At 42.3% G+C, this 22,560-nt stretch overlaps 1 protein-coding gene across 3 annotated transcripts in view; it reads left to right on the forward strand.

The window, feature by feature from the left end:
• The window catches only part of SLC11A2 (solute carrier family 11 member 2), a 35,210-nt gene that overhangs the window by 11,492 nt on the left and 1,158 nt on the right, over positions 1–22,560 (forward strand). Inside the window, exons 1-16 of one of the 3 annotated variants that reach the window (XM_065887028.1) lie at positions 577–610; positions 2,317–2,468; positions 3,026–3,151; positions 3,586–3,705; positions 5,192–5,298; positions 5,824–5,894; positions 6,002–6,069; positions 7,453–7,608; positions 8,477–8,635; positions 9,461–9,547; positions 10,432–10,551; positions 10,706–10,855; positions 11,418–11,491; positions 12,337–12,490; position 12,532; positions 17,185–17,252. In XM_065887028.1, coding sequence (XP_065743100.1) covers positions 577–610; positions 2,317–2,468; positions 3,026–3,151; positions 3,586–3,705; positions 5,192–5,298; positions 5,824–5,894; positions 6,002–6,069; positions 7,453–7,608; positions 8,477–8,635; positions 9,461–9,547; positions 10,432–10,551; positions 10,706–10,855; positions 11,418–11,491; positions 12,337–12,490; position 12,532; positions 17,185–17,252 — 1,647 coding nt within the window. Of the gene's footprint in view, positions 1–538; positions 611–2,316; positions 2,469–3,025; positions 3,152–3,585; positions 3,706–5,191; positions 5,299–5,823; positions 5,895–6,001; positions 6,070–7,452; positions 7,609–8,476; positions 8,636–9,460; positions 9,548–10,431; positions 10,552–10,705; positions 10,856–11,417; positions 11,492–12,336; positions 12,491–12,531; positions 12,533–17,184; positions 17,296–22,560 lie in introns of those variants that run through there. The other 2 variants (XM_065887026.1, XM_065887029.1) reach the window with 2 other exon arrangements.

A 22,560-nucleotide genomic window follows, 5' to 3' on the forward strand; every position in this document is an offset into this window, starting at 1 on the left:
GAAGTCTCTCTTCAGGGAAATGTGAGGCTGGGAAATAGTGACCCCTCTACTTCTACTACCAGTGTGCTGGTGAGGTGCTTCCCCCTTTCCAGAAAATTGAAACATGAGCTTGAATTGTTAGTTAGATCAAAGAGAGTTATAGATCTCTGTCCTTAAAAACTCATCAAAATGGGGGGGGTGTCAGTCTTTTAAATATTTGGGTTAATCTGGAGGCAGAGACTGGGTAATTGCCTAGCAGCCTCTCTGTGGATGCTTATTAAAAACTATTTGCCCACTTCCCTGAAATACCTTTTGCTTCAGTTTGGTTTTGAAGTCTTGCCAGCAAAAACATGATTAAGACTTTTACATTTTTTATTAAATATCTCTTAATCATATTCTGAAAACTGTAATTATTTTCAAGGTTATCTAATTCAGTAGAGCAGTTATTCTTTTAACATTGTAAGGGTTCAGTCATACAGAGTAACAGAATGCTGGTTCTGAACTTGTTGGTTTTAGTTTGTTCTTGCTAATTCCTCTCCCTCTCTTTTCTCCTTTCCAGAATCTTATTCTAAGAACTCAGACACTCAGGTATCCACCATGGTGTTGGGTCCTGAGCAGAAGACGCCAGATGGTAATTTACAGCTTTGTGTTATTGTCTAATTTTTATTTGGAATTAGGCTTAAGCCAGTAACAGAAATTTACCATATTGTCCTTCTTGTCTTCTGTTCCAACAAAAATTGTCCCCACCTCCTCTCCCCCAGCCAACAATATCATCATGGAGACCTGCTCCATTCAGAGGTCACCACCTGGTAACTTAGGCTGTAAATGAAAATGGATTTATAACCACAGAGTCTTGCCTCATATCTTACTTCCAGTTCTGAGATGAGCCAAGATTAGCTACAAGTTTGGTTTCTATAGCAGTAATGCTTGTAAAGGCAGTATTATTTGCAGACCTGGCATAAAAACCTCTAGAGTGCTTTGTCTGCTCATGGCAGTTCAGATATGCATGGAACAGTAAAATACTGAGCCAGCACCTAATAGTGTATTTAATGAGACTTTTTTTTTTTTTTTTTTTTTTTTTTTTTTTTTTTGCGGTACACGGGTCTCTCACCGTTGTGGCCTCTCCCCTTGCGGAGCACAGGCTCCGGACGCGCAGGCTCAGCAGCCATGGCTCACAGGCCCAGCCGCTCCGCAGCATGTGGGATCCTCCCGGACCGGGGCACGAACCCGCGTCCCCTGCATCGGCAGGCGGACTCCCAACCACTGCGCCACCAGGGAAGCCCTAATGAGACTTCTTATGTGCTTTGACTAATTCTTCCTGATTCTAAATTTCTCCTTTAGAATTTCCATTCCTTTTCTGTACATTTCCTCCTCAGTTCAGTGTCACTTAAGGTGAAGTGGGTCAGTTCCCTATAGAAAGAAAGCTTTTGTTTTTCTGATTGGATGTTGCAAAGGTTTCTTGGAAACCTTGAGATTAGAGCTTTGTGGTTAAAAATAGCCATTTGAAGGCTACAGCAAACTGGGCTTTGTATTAGCCCTTTTCTCCCAGACCCTCCCCCTCCCTGCTTTTAAAATTAACTGCAAAATGTAGGATTTAAGGAAACACTGATGATTAATCTGAGATGAGCCCTCCTATCAGGAGGGTGATACCTCCCCTCCCAAGCTCTTTGCTGCAGGCGTTAGTCAGGAGGGTTCCTGTTTGGTGGTTTCCCTGCAGCTTCAGATTTTAGCTGGAAATGTGGCAGGAGTTTGCAATTTACACATTTTTGGAGAAGGCTGATGGAGGTATAATGGCCAAGGATGATTCTTTGAGTAAGTCCTAACCAAATAATGGGGGGCAGGGAGGAGGAGAGAGGGGAGGGTCCCACTAGACTGACCTATTTCCTTCTAAAAGTTAGGATTTTAGGTTACCAGTGGGACTAGTCTGGGGATGTTATTCAATACATTGAGCCCTAGACATCACTGTTTTTAGAAGAAAATGAAATGGTTCTAAAAATTGGCAAGTGGGGATAGAAGTGTGAAAGTAGGGGGAAACCATTGTGGGATTCATGCTGAAAACTGATGTAGAGCTGAGTGACGGGAACAGGGGTGAGAGGGAGCTTTTTTATCATAAGCGTTTTTGTACTTCTCAAATTTCCAGTCATGTGAACATATTGCCTATTCAAAAATTAATCTATTAAAAATATAAATAAAAATAAAGTACTAGAAATTGAGATAGAGTCAGGTTCATCTTGTGCATTTAGGTATTAAAAAGATTTAATATCAGCATTTCTAAGGATGAGCTGTTAGTGTATTTTGTTCACTTTAATTCATTTCTTCTCAAACCTGTTAATTCAGAAGATGCTTCTGGAGACCATGGGGATTCTGCCAGTCTTGGGGCCATCAACCCTGCCTACAGTAACTCCTCTCTTCCACAGTCCCCGGGGGGGCACTCAGAGGACCCTTTCACCACGTACTTCGATGAGAAGATCGCCATTCCTGAGGAGGAGGTTAGTGACAGGTCCTTGGAGGAAAACATTATTATCTAGGGACAACCTATGAGTGGCAAGTCTGCTGGACAACTCCAGACCAACAGCTTCAGGTCTAATTCTGGCACGCAATCGCTGAAGACTGAATTTTTGTAATCAGGGTAAACAGAAACTGATAAGGAAACTGAGGGCCTTGAAAAACCTGTTGCCAAGTTGGACTAGTGAGCATTTTTTCACCAAGAAAGTATGAATTCCATGTTCCCTTTTTTACAGTGCCTTTTGTCCTGTTTGGGTAGTGGTTGTGCACAGAGGTACTGATATTATTGCTTGGGTTTTAGAATGAAAGGCTGTTGGAAAGAGCAGGTAAGAGAAGGCCTCTTACTTGGACAGAGAGGTGGCCAGCTTATCGATGAGAAGTGGATAAGATGGACGTGAAACTTGGGCAGACCCAGTATCCAACTTCCTAAATGTTCTTATGAAGCTAATATTGCTGCTTTATATGTGACAAAATAATAGATAAATTAGATCAGCAGTTTGGAGGTGATAATCATTTTGATCTGTTTTCCTCTCTTGTACAGTACTCTTGTTTTAGCTTTCGTAAACTCTGGGCTTTCACGGGACCGGGATTTCTTATGAGCATTGCCTACCTGGATCCAGGAAACATTGAATCTGATTTGCAGTCTGGAGCAGTGGCTGGATTTAAGGTGAACATCGAGTCCTACCCCTTTCCCGTTTAAACACACATAGCACACCACATCCTTTTCCTCTACTCTTTCTGTTGGATATGAACCTCAGCGGCTACATGCTGATACTTGATTGGCTGTGACACTTAAGCGAAAAGTACTTTTCCATCTGTTTTTAAATTTTATTTTATCCACATAGATGGTTTTTAATTTTATTTTACCCACATAGTTTCCTTGAACACAGGAGAAACAGCAGATGGGAGAAACTAAGGCTCAGAAAGGTGCAAGGTGACCTAGAAGGTTCTGTGCAGAACAGGATGCGGGACTCAGGTCATTGGATTCCTGACCAGGGCTCTTTCCTGAACCTAGTGTTTCCCATTCACATTGCCGAACAACCAAACAAAAAAATCGCAGTTATCTAATGAGTGTAATGGTGGGATTTTGTTCTTCTCTAGTTGCTCTGGGTTCTTCTGATGGCCACCATCGTGGGGCTCCTGCTCCAGCGCCTTGCAGCTAGACTGGGAGTGGTCACTGGGCTGCATCTTGCTGAAATGTGTCACCGTCAGTATCCCAGGGTGAGCAGTGTTTGTCTGTTACTCATATCATAGGTGACTCTGTGTCTGGCAACCTGTGCTGGCCCCCTTGTATACTGAAATAGTGGAGGATGTAGGGATCCATGGCCCTGAGGACTGGGAATCCCAAGGGAAATTCTATAGCCCCTCTCGCGGCTGACCCATGTTTCTGTGCTCCTTCAAAATCTAACATGAGATTCACATTTCCCAGAAAGTTTCCTTAGAAAAATTCTGTTTGAGTAAACATTTACCTTTCACTCTGCCTTTTGGTACCTAGCAGTGCCCAGTTCACAAAGGGGCAGGGGTATTCTGTCTAAGCACTTTCATTCATACATCCATAGTACTCCATCGCTTTGCATTATGCATATTTTCTTTTTTGTTTGTCTTTGCCGTAAATTTGAAGAAAGTGAGTTTTTTCCTTTTACTGCAAATTATATTACGCAGGATCTTTGGATTTGTTAATAATGATTTTTCAGTTACCTTGACCCTGAAGTTTACACTGTCCTCTGTAGTTTCCTTCTGGATATTTTGGGCCTTTCTTGCTGCTACCTAAGGCAGGAATGGATGGACCCAATGTCTGGAAGACAGCTTTAAACTGGCCTGATCTTTAGATAAGTACTCATCTACCTGCAGTTTGTCCTAAATGTTTAATCTCCTTTCCTGGCTGTGAGAAAGTATCCTTACCTGTTTTGTTTTGTTTTTTTCTTTTTCTTTTTCTTACATGCTTCTCAAAAAAACAAAACAAAACAAAACAAAAAAACCCCTTGATAATTTATAATTTCTTTTAGCTTCTCTTTCTTCATGTATCTTAGCAGTTGTTTTTTGTGACATATTTTTTGGGTAGTAGGTACCTGGAGGTGTTTTGTTTTTTTTTCCCCCTGGCCTCAGTGAGCCAGCACTACTTAATTGCTTTCTGCTGGATTATTTGACCAGATTAGTTCCCAGATTTTGTTATAGGACACCCAATTCCAACCACTTGGCCCCAAGTCCCTTTGCATATTTGTCTTTTTTACTTGCTTGTGCATTACTACATTAAGGATGACTCCAACCTTTTCATGCTTGTTTTGTCTCTTCAGCTATGGTCAGGATAGATATTTTCTTCTGCAGCATTTCTGTTCTCTCCTGAACAATATTTTGACCATCTTAGCATCCTCATTTTCCCCTAAGACTTTTAAGATTGTTTTCAGGCAAAAAATTAAGTGGAAATAATGGATGGAAATTCCATTCTTCTGTCAAGTGGAAAGGAAGGAGAAAAAAATTGGAGTCAGCCGCTGCCCTGACCTTGACTCACAGGCTCTGCCACATAGAAGCAGTCTGGTCTTCTCCAGCAAGGGGCCAAGTGGAGCTGAGTTCTGGTACTTTATCTCTAGACCGAAAGCTTTTAAAGGACTCTTTATGGATCAGTGCCAAAATGTGAATTCCAAACTATGGGGGAAAGTTCTTAGAAGTGATTAATTAGAACCATATCTTTCTGCTCTTTGGTGTTTAGGTTCCACGAATTATCCTGTGGCTGATGGTGGAGTTGGCTATCGTTGGCTCAGATATGCAAGAAGTTATTGGCTCCGCCATTGCCATCAATCTCCTCTCTGCAGGAAGGTGAGGGGTTTTTCTCTAGAAAGTAATCAATGTTTTGCTAGATTTCCAAGCAAGTGTAAAAACAAAAACCCAACTCATTTTCAATTTTCAAGATTCAACTCAAGTATCAATACTTTTCCTGTGGAACCTTTCTGGAACCACCTTCTTCTCTCCTGGCAAATGTAGGTTCTATATCTTCCATGTTCGTATGTTGGGTCATGAGACCCAACACACCCTTTATTATCCAGGGTGTGGCAGTGGGTATTACAATTAATTTGTATGTCAGTTTATCCCACTAGACAAGTGAGCTCCTTGAGAGATAAGACTCATACTTTTCAGCTTTGTATCCTGGTTGTCTGAAATAGTAGACAAAGTTGAATGAATGAGTTACTTTACTTGGTGCTGTGCCTGGCCTCCTGCCACTGTTCCCTTTTCCCTAAGTCCTTGCTCCTCCAAGTGTTGTATAGCTGGAGAGCTGTTGGGAAGAGAGTGTTTCTCAATGTTTCTTTTCTTTCCTTTAATCTCCATTTCTTATCTCTGACCTAGGGTCCCGCTGTGGGGTGGAGTTCTTATCACCATTGCAGATACCTTTGTATTTCTCTTTTTGGATAAATATGGTAAGCAGAGTGGGAATGGAGGGGTCAGTCAAAGGAGCTGCTTTCCATCACGTGGCTGATGGGGGAGTCTGCCTTCTGTGAGCTCACTGCTGCATTTTCTCCCTTAGGCTTGCGGAAGCTAGAAGCATTTTTTGGTTTTCTCATCACTATTATGGCCCTCACATTTGGATACGAGGCAAGTGTTACAGGCTGTTCATTAGCTTTTTAAAACAATTTTTTTTCCTTTTATTATAAAAGACAGTATTTGTTAACAAAAAGCCAAATTCAGTCCTGAGCAAATTGGGAAGGAATAAGAGGTAACAAAGACTAGTGTCCAGGAAGGCCTGCAGGGACTTCTAGGTCAAAAATGATTAGAATTTCCAGGACTTTCCAGACTAGACTCCCTGGTTCCAAGTTGGCCATCCCAACAGCAGAACAGCCTTGGAGAGGGTTAAGGAAGGGATTGCAGGGTTATTCTTGGCTGTTACCTTAGAGGGATTCTGTTTTTGTTCATCCTGGTTGATGATAACTGCAGCTTGGACTTTCTCTGTAATGCAGCAGTTAATGAACTATAGGGGATATAGTGCATGTTTCCCGGTTTGTCCCCCAACCCAGATACTCCATTGGGTTAACCCTAAGCCTACTGTTATATGCACCTACAGTAATAGCACCTTTCTATATCCAATTGTTATAAACTGATTTCTGCTTATTGACCTAGCTAAACTTTTCTTTTTTAAATTAATTTATTTATGGCTGTGTTGGATCTTCGTTGCTGCACATGGGCTCTCTCTAGTTGCGGCGAGCAGGGGCTACTCTTCATTGCGGTGCGCGGGCTTCTTACTGTGGTGGCTTCTCTTGTTGCGGAGCACGGACTCTAGGCACATGGGCTTCAGTAGTCGTGGCGTGCGGGCTCAGTAGTTGTGGCGCATAGGCTTAGTTGCTCCACGGCATGTGGGATCTTCCTGGACCAGTGCTCAAACCCGTGTGCCCTGCATTGGCAGGCGGATTCTTAACCACTGTGCCACCAGGGAAGTTCGTGGCTTAGCAAACTTTTAAAAATGCATCTACTCTGAGTAGATGATACAGCTTGGTCTGAGGCTTCCAAGAGAAATGCCAAACCAGGAAAAAGTGTGTATGAGAAGTGTCTCTGAATGAGTCTCAGCAGACGCTAGTGGCAAACATAAGTGATTTTTACATACATAGGTGAACACAGGAGCATGATTAGTGTGGGTAATCAAGAATTGACTCTATTCTTGGGTGTGTCTCACAGGAGTTACTGTGAAGCTAATATCAATAAGGCCCTTAGTAGCCATTTTATTTCTTTAGAGTATTAATTACATTCTCTACACATCTATTTTGTTTATCTAAAATATGATGTGAAATATCTGGATACCCCAGTCCTAAATTCTCTGACCTTGTACTGCTTGGTTTTTTTGGATGGTTCTGTATTCCTCATTTCCTATGTAGCTGTTGATGAAGGGGTTTAAGGAGTAAAGGTTGCAGAGTGTTCCCTAGCACTGTGTTACTCCCCTGGTCTCATATTCCAGTAAAGGCTAATAGCTGTTTGGTTGGTATGTAGTATGTTACAGTGAAACCCAGCCAGACCCAGGTCCTCAAAGGCATGTTCCTGCCATCCTGTTCAGGCTGTCATACCCCACAGATCGAGCAGGCTGTGGGCATCGTGGGTGCTGTTATCATGCCACACAACATGTACCTGCATTCTGCTTTAGTCAAGGTAAGCAAAACCCATATCTCAGTGGCCTGTGTAGTTCATGGGATCTTTTCCTTTGGTTGCAAGGGACACACACTTAGTTTACAACTGTTAGAGCCCTGAAGGAGCAAGATGTTTTTCCACAGTTGGACTCCACACACTTGGACTCTGTTTTAATCACCAAGGTGACCAGAGATAACTGACCCCATAAAGAAGGGACTAAAGTCCTTCTTAAAAGGTCTGAAGGTGCACCGTGTCTCTTGTGTTTAAATCTCAAAAGCCTGAGTGGCCTCGTGGAGGTCAGGAGGAAAGAGCCCAACCTGGCTTTTACCAGTCAGTCCAACACAATAGTTTGCTGGGAGATTTCAGAGACCTTTGTAATTAAGGTTATCTACCCCTTAGGTCTGAAATCAGGTTGTTTTTGTAGGTCAGTGTTTTTTTGTTTTTTTGCGGTACGCGGGCCTCTCACCGTTGTGGCCTCTCCCGTTGCGGAGCACAGGCTCCGGACGCGCAGGCTCAGCGGCCGTGGCTCACGGGCCCAGCCGCTCCGCGGCATGTGGGATCTTCCTGGACTGGGGCACGAACCTGTGTCGCCTGCATCGGCAGGTGGACTCTCAACCACTGCGCCACCAGGGAAGCCCAGGTCAGTGGTTCTTGCAGCCACAGTAACTGAGAGCTCAGCAGTCACTCGGTCACTTTCCCGTTTGGGGATGTGTGGTATCATCAAAGGGTCATGGAGTTCTTAGTGAACCAGGATGTAGGCGGAGTCTCACATTTCATGTGGTTAGTTGTTTGCCCTCTAGGTCTTTCATCTGACTCCAAACTCATGAAATATTACAAGGAAACTTGTTCCAACTAGTCAAAAAAATGACCGTTGCTGTTATCTCTCTAGTCCAGACAGGTAGACCGAGCCAATAAGGAGGAAGTTCGGGAAGCCAATAAGTACTTTTTCATTGAATCCTGCATTGCTCTTTTTGTTTCCTTTATCATCAACGTCTTTGTCGTCTCAGTCTTTGCTGAAGCATTTTTTGAGAAAACCAACGAGCAGGTGGTGAGTAAGCCAGGGTCCTGGGTGGTAGTGAATGTGAGGGTAAAGAGGAGGCTGGATTGGGGTAGGAAAAGGTGACAGTGACTTAGAGCTCAGGGGAAATAGATCTCAAGCCTCAATGCTGCTCCCTAAATCACTGCACTAGTCGTGGGTTACAGTCTGGGGGCTGTGACCAAGCCTAGACCCATCTTTCCAAGCTTTTGACAGGGAAGGGAGCTTGCCTCAGACAAAGATTGCCTCATGCTATTATTAGTGGCTTCACGCCTGTTTGACTCTTTGTCATCCCCTTTTGTTTCCTGCTACCCAACTACTAGCCACTTGCCAGTTCTGCCATTTGATGGTGACAGGTTGGGCGGAGCCAACAAACAGAAACTGTGGCTACATAGACTGTCTTGTCCTTTTGAATTCTCTGTCATTTTGATTCCTGATTGCCTATCTAGTTTTGATCACTACTTTCTTATCTATAGGACCTCTGACTCCTGGCTCTGCTTTGACTAAGGACTCCCTATTCTGGGTGTCCTATCATATCTGAAGCCCCCTTAAGGGCCCTCGCCTCCTGTCATCATTTAAAATGACCCAGCATTCGTGTATTACCATGCACACTCTAACTCAGTAAATGTTTTTGATGGCACGGGGGTGTAGAAAGATTACGGAGGAAGATCTCAAGTGACACTGCAGCCCGTCTCTGCCCTTATCACAACCTGTGTCCAGTGTCTTGCCTCCAGCATCCATCTCTTGGGTGACCTGTGTATAATCTGTAGGAGAGGGCTTCTTGTCTGGGTGCTGGCCTCAGAAGTAAAAGTTGTTCCTCAACTGCTTTGGTTCCAGGTTGAAGTCTGTAGAAATATCAGCAGCCCCCACACTCACCTTTTTCCTGACGATAACTCAACACTGGCTGTGGACATCTACAAAGGGGTAAGCCTATTCAGATTTCTGATCTTCGCTCCTGAATCAATATTCTTAGCATAATATCTGGTCTTTTCTGTGGGTTCACTTCAGAGCTCAGCATATCTTCTCCGGAGTGTGTTTTTTTCAGAGGTCCAGATGCCGGACAAGCCTTTTGGGTTACGTGGAAGGGAATAGAAGATCAGCTGAAAAGATGAATTGTATCAGCAAATCCCAAACTTGTGTTCATAGTATATTGTTCTATAGGACGTTAATTGGGGTGACTAAAGAAAGTGTTCCTGGGAATTCCCTGGTGGTCCTGGTGGTCCAGTGGTCAGGACTCCGTGCTCTCACTGCCGAGGGCCTGGCTTCAATCCCTGTTCAGGGAACTAAGATCCCGTAAGCCGCATGGGGCGGCCAAAAGAAGAAAAGAAAGTGTTCCAAGTAAAGTGGTGGTCTTTACTGGGACCTCTCTATCCCTTTTATGCTGGTTACATTGTGAACCTCCAAGAGTAGAATATATAGTATGTAGCATTTGCAAAATTTATTTGAGCTCTCTCTTCATTGCTGTTACCATCTTGCAGAATAGGGTGTTAATTCAATTTGGGAAGTGTTGTGGACTTTTTTTTTTTAATAGTTAAGATATAGGTTGAGGATAAAGGCTTTAGGAGCCTAGAGAAGAGAAGGGACTAGGCTGAGGAGAAATAAAGGTCCCTCCAGCAGAATTTAAGTTGAAAGCCTCTAGAATGAGGCCAGGACCTAAGTCTAGCTTCTGTTACAGTGCCCAGCACAGCACTTGGTATAGGTAGGTGCGTAGCCAGGAAGAGGGAGAAATGTCGCAGAGGAGTGCTGTTTGGAGTGTTGTCTCAGGTGGTCTTTGACACAAACATATCTTTCTCCCTTGCCTCTCCCAGGGTGTTGTGCTGGGGTGTTACTTCGGGCCTGCTGCACTCTACATCTGGGCAGTGGGGATCCTGGCTGCAGGACAGAGCTCCACCATGACAGGAACCTACTCTGGCCAGTTTGTCATGGAGGTACCTGCTGTTTGGACTGGGATAGACTAGAGGAAGAGGACATTGCCCTTTTGTTACTTCTTAATCCCATGTATCTGAGGTCTTCCTGAACCTCCCCAGACCTTTTCCTGTGTCCTATTCCAGACATTCATCCTGCTTCTGTGTTTCCTTCTAGGGATTCCTGAACCTAAAGTGGTCACGCTTTGCCCGAGTGATTCTGACCCGCTCCATTGCCATCATCCCCACTCTGCTTGTTGCCGTCTTCCAAGATGTAGAGCATCTGACAGGGATGAATGACTTCCTGAATGTTCTTCAGAGCTTACAAGTGAGGAGGGAGCTGGGGAAGCTCACATCCCATTGAGTCAGGCAGCATTTTGTATTGCCCGTAGTTACCAAGCCTAGTGCTGCGTGCTGGGGAAAGCTCAGAGGAAGAGGCACAGTCTTGGTCTATAGCAAATGCATATGAAATCCCTGGCAACTGAAAGGCTTTTAGAAAGGGCTGGGTTTTTTAGCTCGGTTTTTTTTTTTTTGAATGGGAGTTATAAACTGTAATCACACATAGAACACAAAACTATTGTTCGTTAATCCAAGCAAACATTAAATAACGTATAGGACACTGCTAGATTTTGTGGAGATTAAGAAGACAAGGCAGATACAAATTTTGTATCTGACACTATGTATAAGACACTACGATCATAATTGATGCTAGGTTAATGACACCTCTACAGATTTCCACATAATGCTCCAGCATGTTGGAATGATGGGAATAATTTCTCATGCAGTAGATGAGACAGGGTCTATGTTTCCCTTTTGCTAACAGTGCTACTCTCTGGGGTGATACAAGGACCCCCAGTGGCCCTACCTGATCTTAGTTTTTTCTTTTCCAGCTTCCCTTTGCTCTCATACCCATCCTCACGTTTACGAGCTTGCGGCCGGTAATGAGTGAATTTGCCAATGGAATGTGAGTGTACTTCTTTTAGTTCCCCAAATATATATGGAGGAAGGGTATCTTCATCAAACAGGCCAGTCAGAAAATAAGTCATAGGGGAACTATATGCTTTGAGAGGTGATTGCTAAAGCTGCCCCCTCGGTCTTTGACTTAGAAAATGGAGACTGTGAATGTAACAAAGGAGGGCAAGCACAGTTTTCATTTCTGGGGGAAATTTTTCAGCTTTTAGGACTTTAACTCTTTAGCTTCAGCCACTTAAGTTTAAAGCACCTTAATTCCATGTTAAATGATCTTGATGAGAAGGGCATAAGCTAATACCTTTTATATACATCTTTAAAGGACATGGTTTATTTGAAATGACTTGTTACATCTCTAGGGACTCATGACTTTTTGCATTTTCAGGGACTTCAATAATAGGGATTATTTGATAGTGTTTTTTTTTTTTGGTACGCGGGCCTCTCACTGTTGTGGCCTCTCCCGTTGCGGAGCACAGGCTCCAGATGCGCAGGCTCAGTGGCCATGGCTCACAGGCCCAGCCGCTCCGTGGCACGTGGGATCCCCCTGGACCGGGGCACGAACCCGTGTCTCCTCCATCGGCAGGCGGACTCTCAACCACTGCGCCACCAGGGAAGCCCTGATAGTGTTTTTTCCCCCTCTTTCTCCCTATCATTATGTAACTATCATTATGTAACAGATTAGGCTCATTTAACCTAATCTGGGACATAAGAACCACTTTTCAGTTCATTTTGAAATGCCTCTTAACTCCTGTCCTGTGTACCCCAAAAGACACAGTGTCTTTTTATGTTTGTGGACAGGTTGGGCTATTCCACCAATAATTGTGCTGTTTCTTTTTACAGAGGCTGGAGGATCGCAGGCGGTATCTTGGTCCTTATTGTCTGTTCCATCAACATGTACTTTGTCGTGGTTTATGTCCAGGAACTAGGGCATGTGGCATTGTATGTGGTGGCTGCTGTGGTCAGCATAGCTTATCTGAGCTTTGTGTTTTACTTGGTAAGTCCATTTGGGAGGGGGCAGGGGCATATAGGTATCAGGGTGGCCGAGGTGTGGCTAGCACTCAGAAATGAAAGGACCTGAAAGAGTCGTTAAACCAGCGGTGATTAAACAAATTTTTTTTTTTAAACATCTTTATTGGGGTATAATTGCTTTACAATGGTGTGTTAGTTTCTGCTTTATAACAAAGTGAATCAGTTATACATATACATATGTTCCCATATGTCTTCCCTCTTGCGTCTCCCTCCCTCCCACTCTCCCCATCCCACCCCTCCAGGCTGTCACAAAGCACCGAGCTAATATCCCTGTGCCTTGCGGCTGCTTCCCACTAGCTATCTACCTTACTACGTTTGTTAGTGTGTATATGTCCATGACTCTCTCTTGCCCTGTCAAAGCTCACCCTTCCCCCTCCCCATATCCTCAAGTCCGTTCTCCAGTAGGTCTGCATCTTTATTCCTGTCTTACCCCTAGGTTCTTCATGACATTTTTTTTCCCCTTAAATTCCATATATATGTGTTAGCATACAGTATTTGTCTTCTTCTTTCTGACTTACTTCGCTCTGTATGACAGACTCTAGGTCTATCCATCTCATTACAAATAGCTCAATTTCATTTCTTTTTAAGGCTGAGTAATATTCCATTGTGTATATGTGCCACATCTTCTTTATCCATTCATCCGATGATGGGCGCTTGGGTTGTTTCCATCTCCGGGCTATTGTAAATAGAGCTGCAATGAACATTTTGGTACATGACTCTTTTTGAATTATGGTTTTCTCAGGGTATATGCCCAGTAGTGGGATTGCTGGGTCATATGGTAATTCTATTTGTAGTTTTTTAAGGAACCTCCATACTGTTCTCCATAGTGGCTGAACCAATTCACATTCCCACCAGCAGTGCAGGAGTGTTCCCTTTTCTCCACACCCTCTCCAGCATTTATTGTTTCTAGATTTTTTGATGATGGCCATTCTGACTGGTGTGAGATGATATCTCATTGTAGTTTTGATTTGCATTTCTCTAATGATTAATGATGTTGAGCATTCTTTCATGTGTTTGTTGGCATTCTGTATATCTTCTTTGGAGAAATGTCTATTTAGGTCTTCTGCCCATTTTTGGATTGGGTTGTTTGTTTTTTTGTTATTGAGCTGCATGAGCTGCTTGTAAATTTTGGAGATTAATCCTTTGTCAGTTGCTTCATTTGCAAATATTTTCTCCCATGCTGAGGGTTGTCTTTTTGTCTTGATTATGGTTTCCTTTGCTGTGCAAAAGCTTTGAAGTTTCATTAGGTCCCATTTGTTTATTTTTGTTTTTATTTCCATTACTCTAGGAGGTGGGTCAGAAAGGATCTTGCTGTGATTTATGTCATAGAGTGTTCTTCCTTTGTTTTCCTCTAAGAGTTTGATAGTTTCTGGCCTTACATTTAGGTCTTTAATCCATTTTGAGCTTATTTTTGTGTATGGTGTTAGGGAATGCTCTAATCTCATACTTTTACATGTGCCTGTCCAGTTTTCCCAGCACCATTTATTGAAGAGGCTGTCCTTTCTCCACTGTACATTCCTGCCTCCTTTATCAAAGATAAGGTGTCCATATGTGTGTGGGTTTATCTCTGGGCTTTCTATCCTGTTCCATTGATCTATCTTTCTGTTTTTGTGCCAGTACCATACTGTCTTGATTACTGTTGCTTTGTAGTATAGTCTGAAGTCAGGGAGCCTGATTCCCCCAGCTCCTTTTTTCGTTCTCAAGATTGCTTTGGCTATTCGGGGTCTTTTGTGTTTCCATGCAAATTGTGAAAATTTTTGTTCTAGTTCTGTGAAAAATGCCAGTGGTAGTTTGATAGGGATTGCATTGAATCTGTAGATTGCTTTGGGTAGTAGAGTCATTTTCACAATGTTGATTCTTCCCATCCAAGAACATGGTATATCTCTCCATCTATTTGTATCATCTTTAATTTCTTTCATCAGTGTCTTATAATTTTCTGCATACAGGTCTTTCGTCTCCTTAGGTAGGTTTATTCCTAGATATTTTATTCTTTTTGTTGCAATGGTAAATGGGAGTGTTTTCTTGATTTTACTTTCAGATTTTTCATCATTAGTATATAGGAATGCCAGAGATTTCTGTGCATTAATTTTGTATCCTGCTACTTTACCAAATTCATTGATTAGCTTTAGTAGTTTTCTGGTAGCATCTTTAGGATTCTCTATGTATAGTATCATGTCATCTGCAAACAGTGACAGCTTTACTTCTTCTTTTCCGATTTGGATTCCTTTTTTTCTCTGATTGCTGTGGCTAAAACTTCCAAAACTATGTTGAATAAGAGTGGTGAGAGTGGGCAACCTTGTCTTGTTCCTGATCTTAGTTGAAATGGTTTCAGTTTTTCACCATTGAGGACGATGTTGGCTGTGGGTTTGTCATATATGGCCTTTATTATGTTGAGGAAAGTTCCCTCTGTGCCTACTTTCTGGATGGTTTTTATCATAAATGGGTGTTGAATTTTGTCGAAAGCTTTTTCTGCATCTATTGAGATGTTCATATGGTTTTTCTCCTTCAATTTGTTAATATGGTTTATCACATTGATAGATTTGCGTATATTGAAGAATCCTTGCATTCCTGGAATAAACCCCCCTTGATCATGGTGTATGATCCTTTTAATGTGCTGTTGGATTCTGTTTGCTAGTATTTTGTTGAGGATTTTTGCATCTATGTTCATCAGTGATATTGGCCTGTAGTTTTCTTTCTTTGTGACATCCTTGTCTGGTTTTGGTATCAAGGTGATGGTGGCCTCGTAGAAGGAATTTGGGAGTGTTCCTCCCTCTGCTGTATTTTGGAAGAGTTCGAGAAGGATAGGTGTTAGCTCTTCTCTAAACGTTTGATAGAATTCACCTGTGAAGCCATCTGGTCCTGGGCTTTTGTTTGTTGGAAGATTTTTAATCACAGTTTCAATTTCAGTGCTTTTGATTGGTCTGTTCATATTTTCTATTTCTTCCTGATTCAGTCTAAACAATATTTTTAACCATAAAATCTACCTTGATTCCTAAGAGCTATCATTTTTCTATTTCTGTCACTTCTGTCTGGTTTCCATTCTTAATAATTCCTAACAAGAGAGTGTAGTATGTTTGAAGAACTAAAAGGAGATCAGCAGTGTAGAAAGTAGAGAGTGGTACGAGATGGGATTGGAGAAGGGAGCTGTGGAGTGTGATTTCAAATCTTTGGAGAGCAGCACATGTGGGTTCACAGCCCTGCCCAGCTCTACTACTTAATAGCTATCCAATAAGGACATAATTAAATAGTGATATTCTCTCATTGAGTTATTCTAGAGTTATTTTAAAATGATGGTTATAAAATATAGCTACATAGAAAAGGAATGCAAAATTGTGTACACCTAGATAATCAAAAAAATTTTCAAAAGTCCAGAGTAAATTATGTAAAAATCGTAATAGTTGTTGTCTTAGGCTGGTGGGATTATGGACATATTCTTTTCTCTATTTTCCACATCTTCTGTAACATTACTTATATTAATGAAAAGCAGCTATAGCAACAACAAATCCACCTCCCTATTCTACACAGGTTTCTCTGAAAAACACAGGAGTTGAGGATTAGGGACAGCAGACTTCATACCATGTCTGCTACAGAGAATGGCAGGGATGGAGGGTGGAAACCCACTGCTCATCTTTATAACACTTACCTAGTCCCCATGCCAATGTCTGCTACAGGTTATGTACTTGATTGAGAAAATCATTTTAGTGAATATTGAAAAATTATGCCCTGGATGGATATATCCCATTTTTTTTCCCTCCCCAGTAAACCATGGACACACTAAGGTTATGCTGACCATAATATAGGGACTTATTCCAAGGAAACCCAAGTAACTGAGTATGTCCTTGACAGAAACTGTTTTAAAAATTTGCTATAGAACTTAAGGGAATCCTTCCTTCGTGCAAATTGGTTGTGAAGGTGCTGAGTTCTCAGTCAGCCTGCGACTACTGAGATTGTTGAAGACCCATTTTTAAAAATAAATTTATTTATTTGTTTGTTTGTTTATGGCTGCATTGGGTCTTCGTTGCTATGCGTAGGCTTTCTCTAGTTGTGGTGAGCGGTGGCTACTCTCCGTTGTGGTGCGCGGGCTTCTCATTGTGGTGGCTTCTCTTGTTGTGGAGCATGGGCTCTAGGCGTGCAGGCTTCAGTAGCTATGGCATGAGGGCTCAGTAGTTGTGGCTCCTGGGCTCTAGAGCGCAGACTCAGTAGTTGTGGTGCATGGGCTTAGTTGCTCCACGACATGTGGGATCTTCCCAGACCAGGGATCGAATCCGTGTCCCCTGCATTTGCAGGCAGATTCTCAACCGCTGTGCCACCAGGGAAGTCCCTGAAGACCCATTTTTAAGGCTTAGGGCTGATTCTAGAGTGAATTACTACTGTTTAGCTCTAAAACGTATACTTACAGAGCAGCTCAGGAGACTATAGCAGTTGTATTAGCCAATCAGTCATTCCCCCTATCGTGAGGAATGGGGTAGGACTGAAGAAAAGTGGTCTTCAGGGAACTCTCCCAGTCAGCTAAAAGAAACAAACCAAACACAAAGCAGTAGGAACAGAGGGAGCTCAGTATTGAAAATAGTATGGCAAAAGAGGTTTGTATCTGAGCAGTGCAATGTGGGCAGTCATGGGTAAGAGGTCGGTGAATGATGACTGTATTTTCTCTTTCAGGGTTGGCAATGTTTGATTGCACTGGGCATGTCCTTCCTGGACTGTGGGCACACGGTAAGCACCTCTAAAGTCCTGCTGACCGAAGGAGCCACCAGTGGCTATACTAAGTAAACACTGGGTCAGTCTGTCTGTCTTCCGCAGGTAGCCATCAGAGCCAGTGTGTTGCTATGGTTTACTGTGTGAACATAGCCAAAAGTATGTGCTGTTGCACAGACTGCATTTAGGACTCAACTGTTTGTTGGGAAAGGCTTTGCATATGTGTTTGAAAGAAGCCATTATTTTTCTTCCTGACCTCCTAACCTGGGAACTGGATTAGGTAGGGTCCTTGAAAAGCTGACATCTGCTGCTCTCAAACAACACTAAACTCTTTAGCTGCTCAAGGGCCAGCTTGTTTTATCGTTTTGAGAGATTATCATCTATGCCTGATTCTTTTTTTTTTTGCGGTACGCGGGCCTGTCACTATTGTAGCCTCTCCCATTGCGGAGCACAGACTCCAGGCGTGCAGGCTCAGCAGCCATGGCTCACGGGCCCAGCCGCTCCGCGGCATGTGGTATCTTCCCAGACCGGGGCATGAACCCGTGTCCCCTGCATCGGCAGGTGGACTCTCAACCGCTGCGCCGCCAGGGAAGCCCTATGCATGATTCTTAACAAGACCGACTATATGTTAAAAAAACATATTTGGAAAATGCAGTAAATTTTTCATGATACAAATTACAGAATGGGTATGAAAGTTTTGTTTATCAAAAGATAATGGATTTTAAAAGGCTGAGAAATACTTTCCTTATGCATGCCCTTTGAATTATTTTAATTATAAAAAAATAAAATCTCAACTAGAGTGGTTTGATCCATTTGAAATATAAAATTGTGAGATATCTACCTCTATCAGGTTCAGGATTCTCTTAACTTATTTTCACTTTAAATTTCTCTGGATGTTAAGAGGGGTGAGAAAGCATAAAGAAGATGGTAAATGGACAGATAGCAAAACTCACCTGTAGGTGGTGGTTACTCATCTCATTTGAAAATCACTTCGATGATTTTCCTCAGAGACTGAAAGCTTATCGAAATTTTCTTGGGAGTCCTAATTTTAATAACTTTCATGTTAGTACCAAGCTTTCCTGACGGTATTTCTCCTTGAGCACTTAGAGTCATGAAACCTTCACCTTCCTCCTTCAGGAGGGTAGTGATAGAAAGAGATGGTAGCGCTTATGCACTGATGTTCTCATGAGACTTTGGGGTGAGGAGAAAAACTTGAAAGAAGAAGAGCCATCTGTTTTATTCCTAAAAGCCACCTTCTACCAGAATCGTCACCTTTTTCTGAAGCATGCCCAAGACGACTTGCAAGGCAATCTCGGGAGCTCTGGATCTAACGGTTGCAAAGCTCGCTCGCTCTCAGCAAGTCCTTAGGTATCACTATGGTTACAGAGTTCTCTCAGCAGGGTTGTGCTGGGCTACCTCTCTTCAGCCATTCCCTCAGAGGGAAAAACTTTGAGACCAGATGGTGGAGCTCTGGAATCAGAGGAGATGGGTCCCTTCAGCATGCAGCTGCTGCTCTTCAGCCACTTCTGACATTTTTACATGTGGAGCCTGAGACTATGTGATTATCTCAAACCAAATCACATTTGTCTGATGGAGATAAATAATCAAGTCTTTTATAGCCACTGACTTGGAGAGAACAGTAATGGGAATGGCATTGAAGGACTTTTCATTTTTGGTGTTTTCCTTCTGGAGTCCTTGTTGATTGATGTTCTCTGTTCACCTGAGCCCCTAAAGGCATTATTGCCGATACTTTGTACACAGTTAAAAGCGTAGACTGAATGGACTGTCTTTTATATGGCATTAAGGGTAAGCTACTATGTTTCACTGACCTTACCTTTATCTCAGCCCCTCCAGTGATACAGCACAGGATCATGAGAGACAAATTTCCCTAACTGTCCCTCCTCATATCCCTCCCTCTCCCCTACCATCATTCCCCAAATTGACATAAGACCATACTGAAGATATCGGGGACTGACATCTTAAGCTCTCGTCTGGCTGCTGTAGGTGAGGGCCACATTGACAAAATTCTTTGTAAGGACACTACAGTAACATTTACCTTTGCCCCCAGTCTGGGTGAGTCCAGTCTCAGATTCACAAATATTTAGAAGCCCAGGTAAAAGCTGCTAGTTTTCTTTGAAAAGTTATATATATGACTTGCAATGACGGAAAATTTCTTCCCAGTTAAATGGCATTTTATATCAGTGTGTGTGTAGTAGTATTCAGTGTTAAAAACACTCCTATACTGTATTCCATTTGATCCTTTCAGATAGAAAGTGTACTTTCTAGTCAGCCAGTACTTTGGGTACAATAAACAATGTTTAGGACTGAAGTCTTCCAGTGCCAGCATGTGCAGTATGTTTGTGTGGAATGTTTAAGGATATACAATTGTATTTTATGTAAACTGGTCCTTGTTCTCCATAAATGTGGCATGAAATAATTGTGCTGCTACAGCATACTGGGAATTAACAGGGATGGGAAAGAGCTGCAGTTTGGCTCCTGTGAGGTCCTGCTAGTGGTTTTAGGAGTGATTGCAGCAAGTTTTTAGTGATCATTCAACAATATGTAAACTTGGTTTGTAATTAAAAAGTTTTTTTTCCTTTTTCCAATTTGGTTTCCTGGGTATTTTTTTAACTTTGAAAATACTTTATTAATGGGGCGTCAACCACTTTGAAATACTGAAACATCAACTACCACCTGGAATGACATACTAAACTCACACTGTTAGTGATTTCTCTCTTTAGAAGAGAGAGAGAAATACAGTTGATCTCTGGACAACCCGGGGTTGGGGCACTGACCCTCCATGGAATAAAAAAATCTGTGTAAAATTTATAGTTGGGCTTTCATGTTTATAGTCGGCCCTTCATGTCCAGTGTTCCTCCGAATCTGTGGTTCCACGTTCTCAGATTCAACCTGCCTGGGGTCATGTAGTATTTACCATTGGGAAAAAAAATCCACGTATGAGTGGACTCACGCAGTTCAAATTCATGTCGTTCAAGGCTCAATGTAGGTTTAGTTCCCAGAAGACTTGAAGAATTGCAGACACCAAACACTAATTTCTATTACCCATTTAGTCAGATAGTTTTGCCATTGCTAAAGGTTACATCATTACCATATTTAAAGTTGAAAAAACATTGTCATCTGGCCTTTTTCTGCTCTAAGCGGAACATTTTTCTATCTGTAGTCGTTTCACCATTGAGGTCTTTTATATTCTGTATATGCTACCAGAAAAAAAGTATGAGTATTTGAAAAGTATGAGTATTTGAAAAGAGAAACCAAAATTGTTTAGGTTAAAAATGAAAGCATTTTGGCAGACCTGATGTAAATGGAAATATTGGCACCGTTTAATAAAAACAAAGACAGAGCTCAGACACAGTAAACTACTAGCCTTGTCACCAAACACATGGCAGGAAAATCTAAGTCAGCACTTAATTTGTTTCAAGAATGTCACTAGAACTTCATTTTCCCTTTCTCTGTTGCAAGCTTTCCCTGTTTGTCTTACAGGAGCTGAATACTGTAAGTAACACCATAGAAGTTACCTAGCAATTTTGTTCTCCATGTTGTCCTTCCTCATTTAGCTCTCCCTTCTAATTTTGTTTTTGTTTGAATCTTTTTTTTTTTTTTTGCCTTGCTGCGTGGCTTACGGGGTCTCAGTTCCACTCGGGCCCATGGCAGTGAAAGCCCAGAATCCTAACCACTAGGCCACCAGGGAACTCCTTACTTTGGATTTAATTTCAGAACTAAAATCGGATGCATAACAATTTGAAGATCCTGATCTGAGATATTTCCTTTAGCTCTGCCCTCTGGAGTGCTTTCTGTTCCTTCCTTGGATAGGACCAATGCATCCGAATGTGTCACCTTCTCTTGGCACCTTGGCTTTTGAATGTTAAAAATGACTAACACACTGCTATGTGCTAGCCGGGGTCTTTGCACTCATATGATCTCATGTAATTCTTATAACAAGAGGATCAGCCTCTATATAGATAAGGCAACTGAAGGACCAAAAAGTAAAATAATACATCACTAAAAAGTGGGCAATTGGCATTTGAACTTGAGTAGCTTAGTTCCAGAGCCCACATCATCATTACCAGTCATGCTATATAATATATAGTATACACTTCATGCTCAGTTAAGACACCAAGCTTTGGTGTTTAACAGCTCCAAGAACAGCAACATATCAAAGATACTTTGCTTGATCCTCTGATGCGTGCTAGAATATGGTTTAGATCAAAAGCTGCCAACTGGTAGGCTAATTTTGTTTGGCCTGTGCTAAATTTTAAAAAGTACCTGAATGCTTTTTCAGGTAGGTGTGGAAAATGGGCAGGGCCTTCTATGATCCTACCCCAGCAATAGCTAAGGACTGATAGTTTGTTCATTTGCATACCCCTCTGCCCTTGAAAGGTTTAGCCAATTCCTGTGGAATTTACCCCGTTTCTTAGTGCCTCCGAGCAATATGTCAGACTTCTCCAATGAAGGAGTGCTCTCTGCTAAGTCATCTAAGTGATACACCCTGGAGGTCATGGGACTAAAAATGCAACCCTTGCTTTCTACATAATGAAGAAGCCCACCACCTTAGCTCACTTGAGAAAAGACTGCAGTGAATTGTCAGTGTATCTGACAATCGCTCTTGGTTACTAAAGCTTGAGTCATAAGACCTTAAAGTGAGTAAGCAAGCTGAAGTCCCGTTGTTCTGCCCTAAGGCCAGTGTGACTCAGGAATTTCCTAGCCCACTAGTTGAGAATAGTTTTATCTTGGGCTCCATTTGGTTTCATCTTCACACAGTCATCACAAGCTTGTGAGGTATACAGGGCAGTTTGTAATGTGTTAAAAAAATTATTGAAGACTGGAACTTCCCTGGTGGTCCAGTGGTTAGGACTCCACACTTCCACTGCAGGGGGCGCAGGTTCGATCCCTGGTTGGGGAACTAAGATCCCGCATGCTGTGTGGCACAGCAGTTACTGAAGACTAACATGAGATAGCTTATTAACGTACTTGACATTTTCAAATGTAGCGTTTATTCCCATTTTACAAATAAGTAGGATAAGGCTCCAGAAAGATACATGACTTGCTCAAGGTCATAGGAAGGGGCAGAGTTGGAGCCTGACCCCAACTCCAGTTCCTTTTCCACTACATAATAGAAACATTTTCTTTCTATGAATTTATAGTGTGCATTCGGCATCCTGAGCACTCATGATTTAATTTAATTCTTATAACAAAAGGATCAGCCTCTATGCAGGTGAGGCAACTGATAGGCCAAAAAGAGTTTGTGGTTGACAAGGGGCAACAACATTCCTAACACCCCAAGTAATAACAGTAGGGCTAAAAGGAGACTCAGTGATTGCC

This window comes from Phocoena phocoena, chromosome 11 (assembly GCF_963924675.1).
Source record: "Phocoena phocoena chromosome 11, mPhoPho1.1, whole genome shotgun sequence".
Lineage (NCBI taxonomy): Eukaryota > Metazoa > Chordata > Mammalia > Artiodactyla > Phocoenidae > Phocoena > Phocoena phocoena.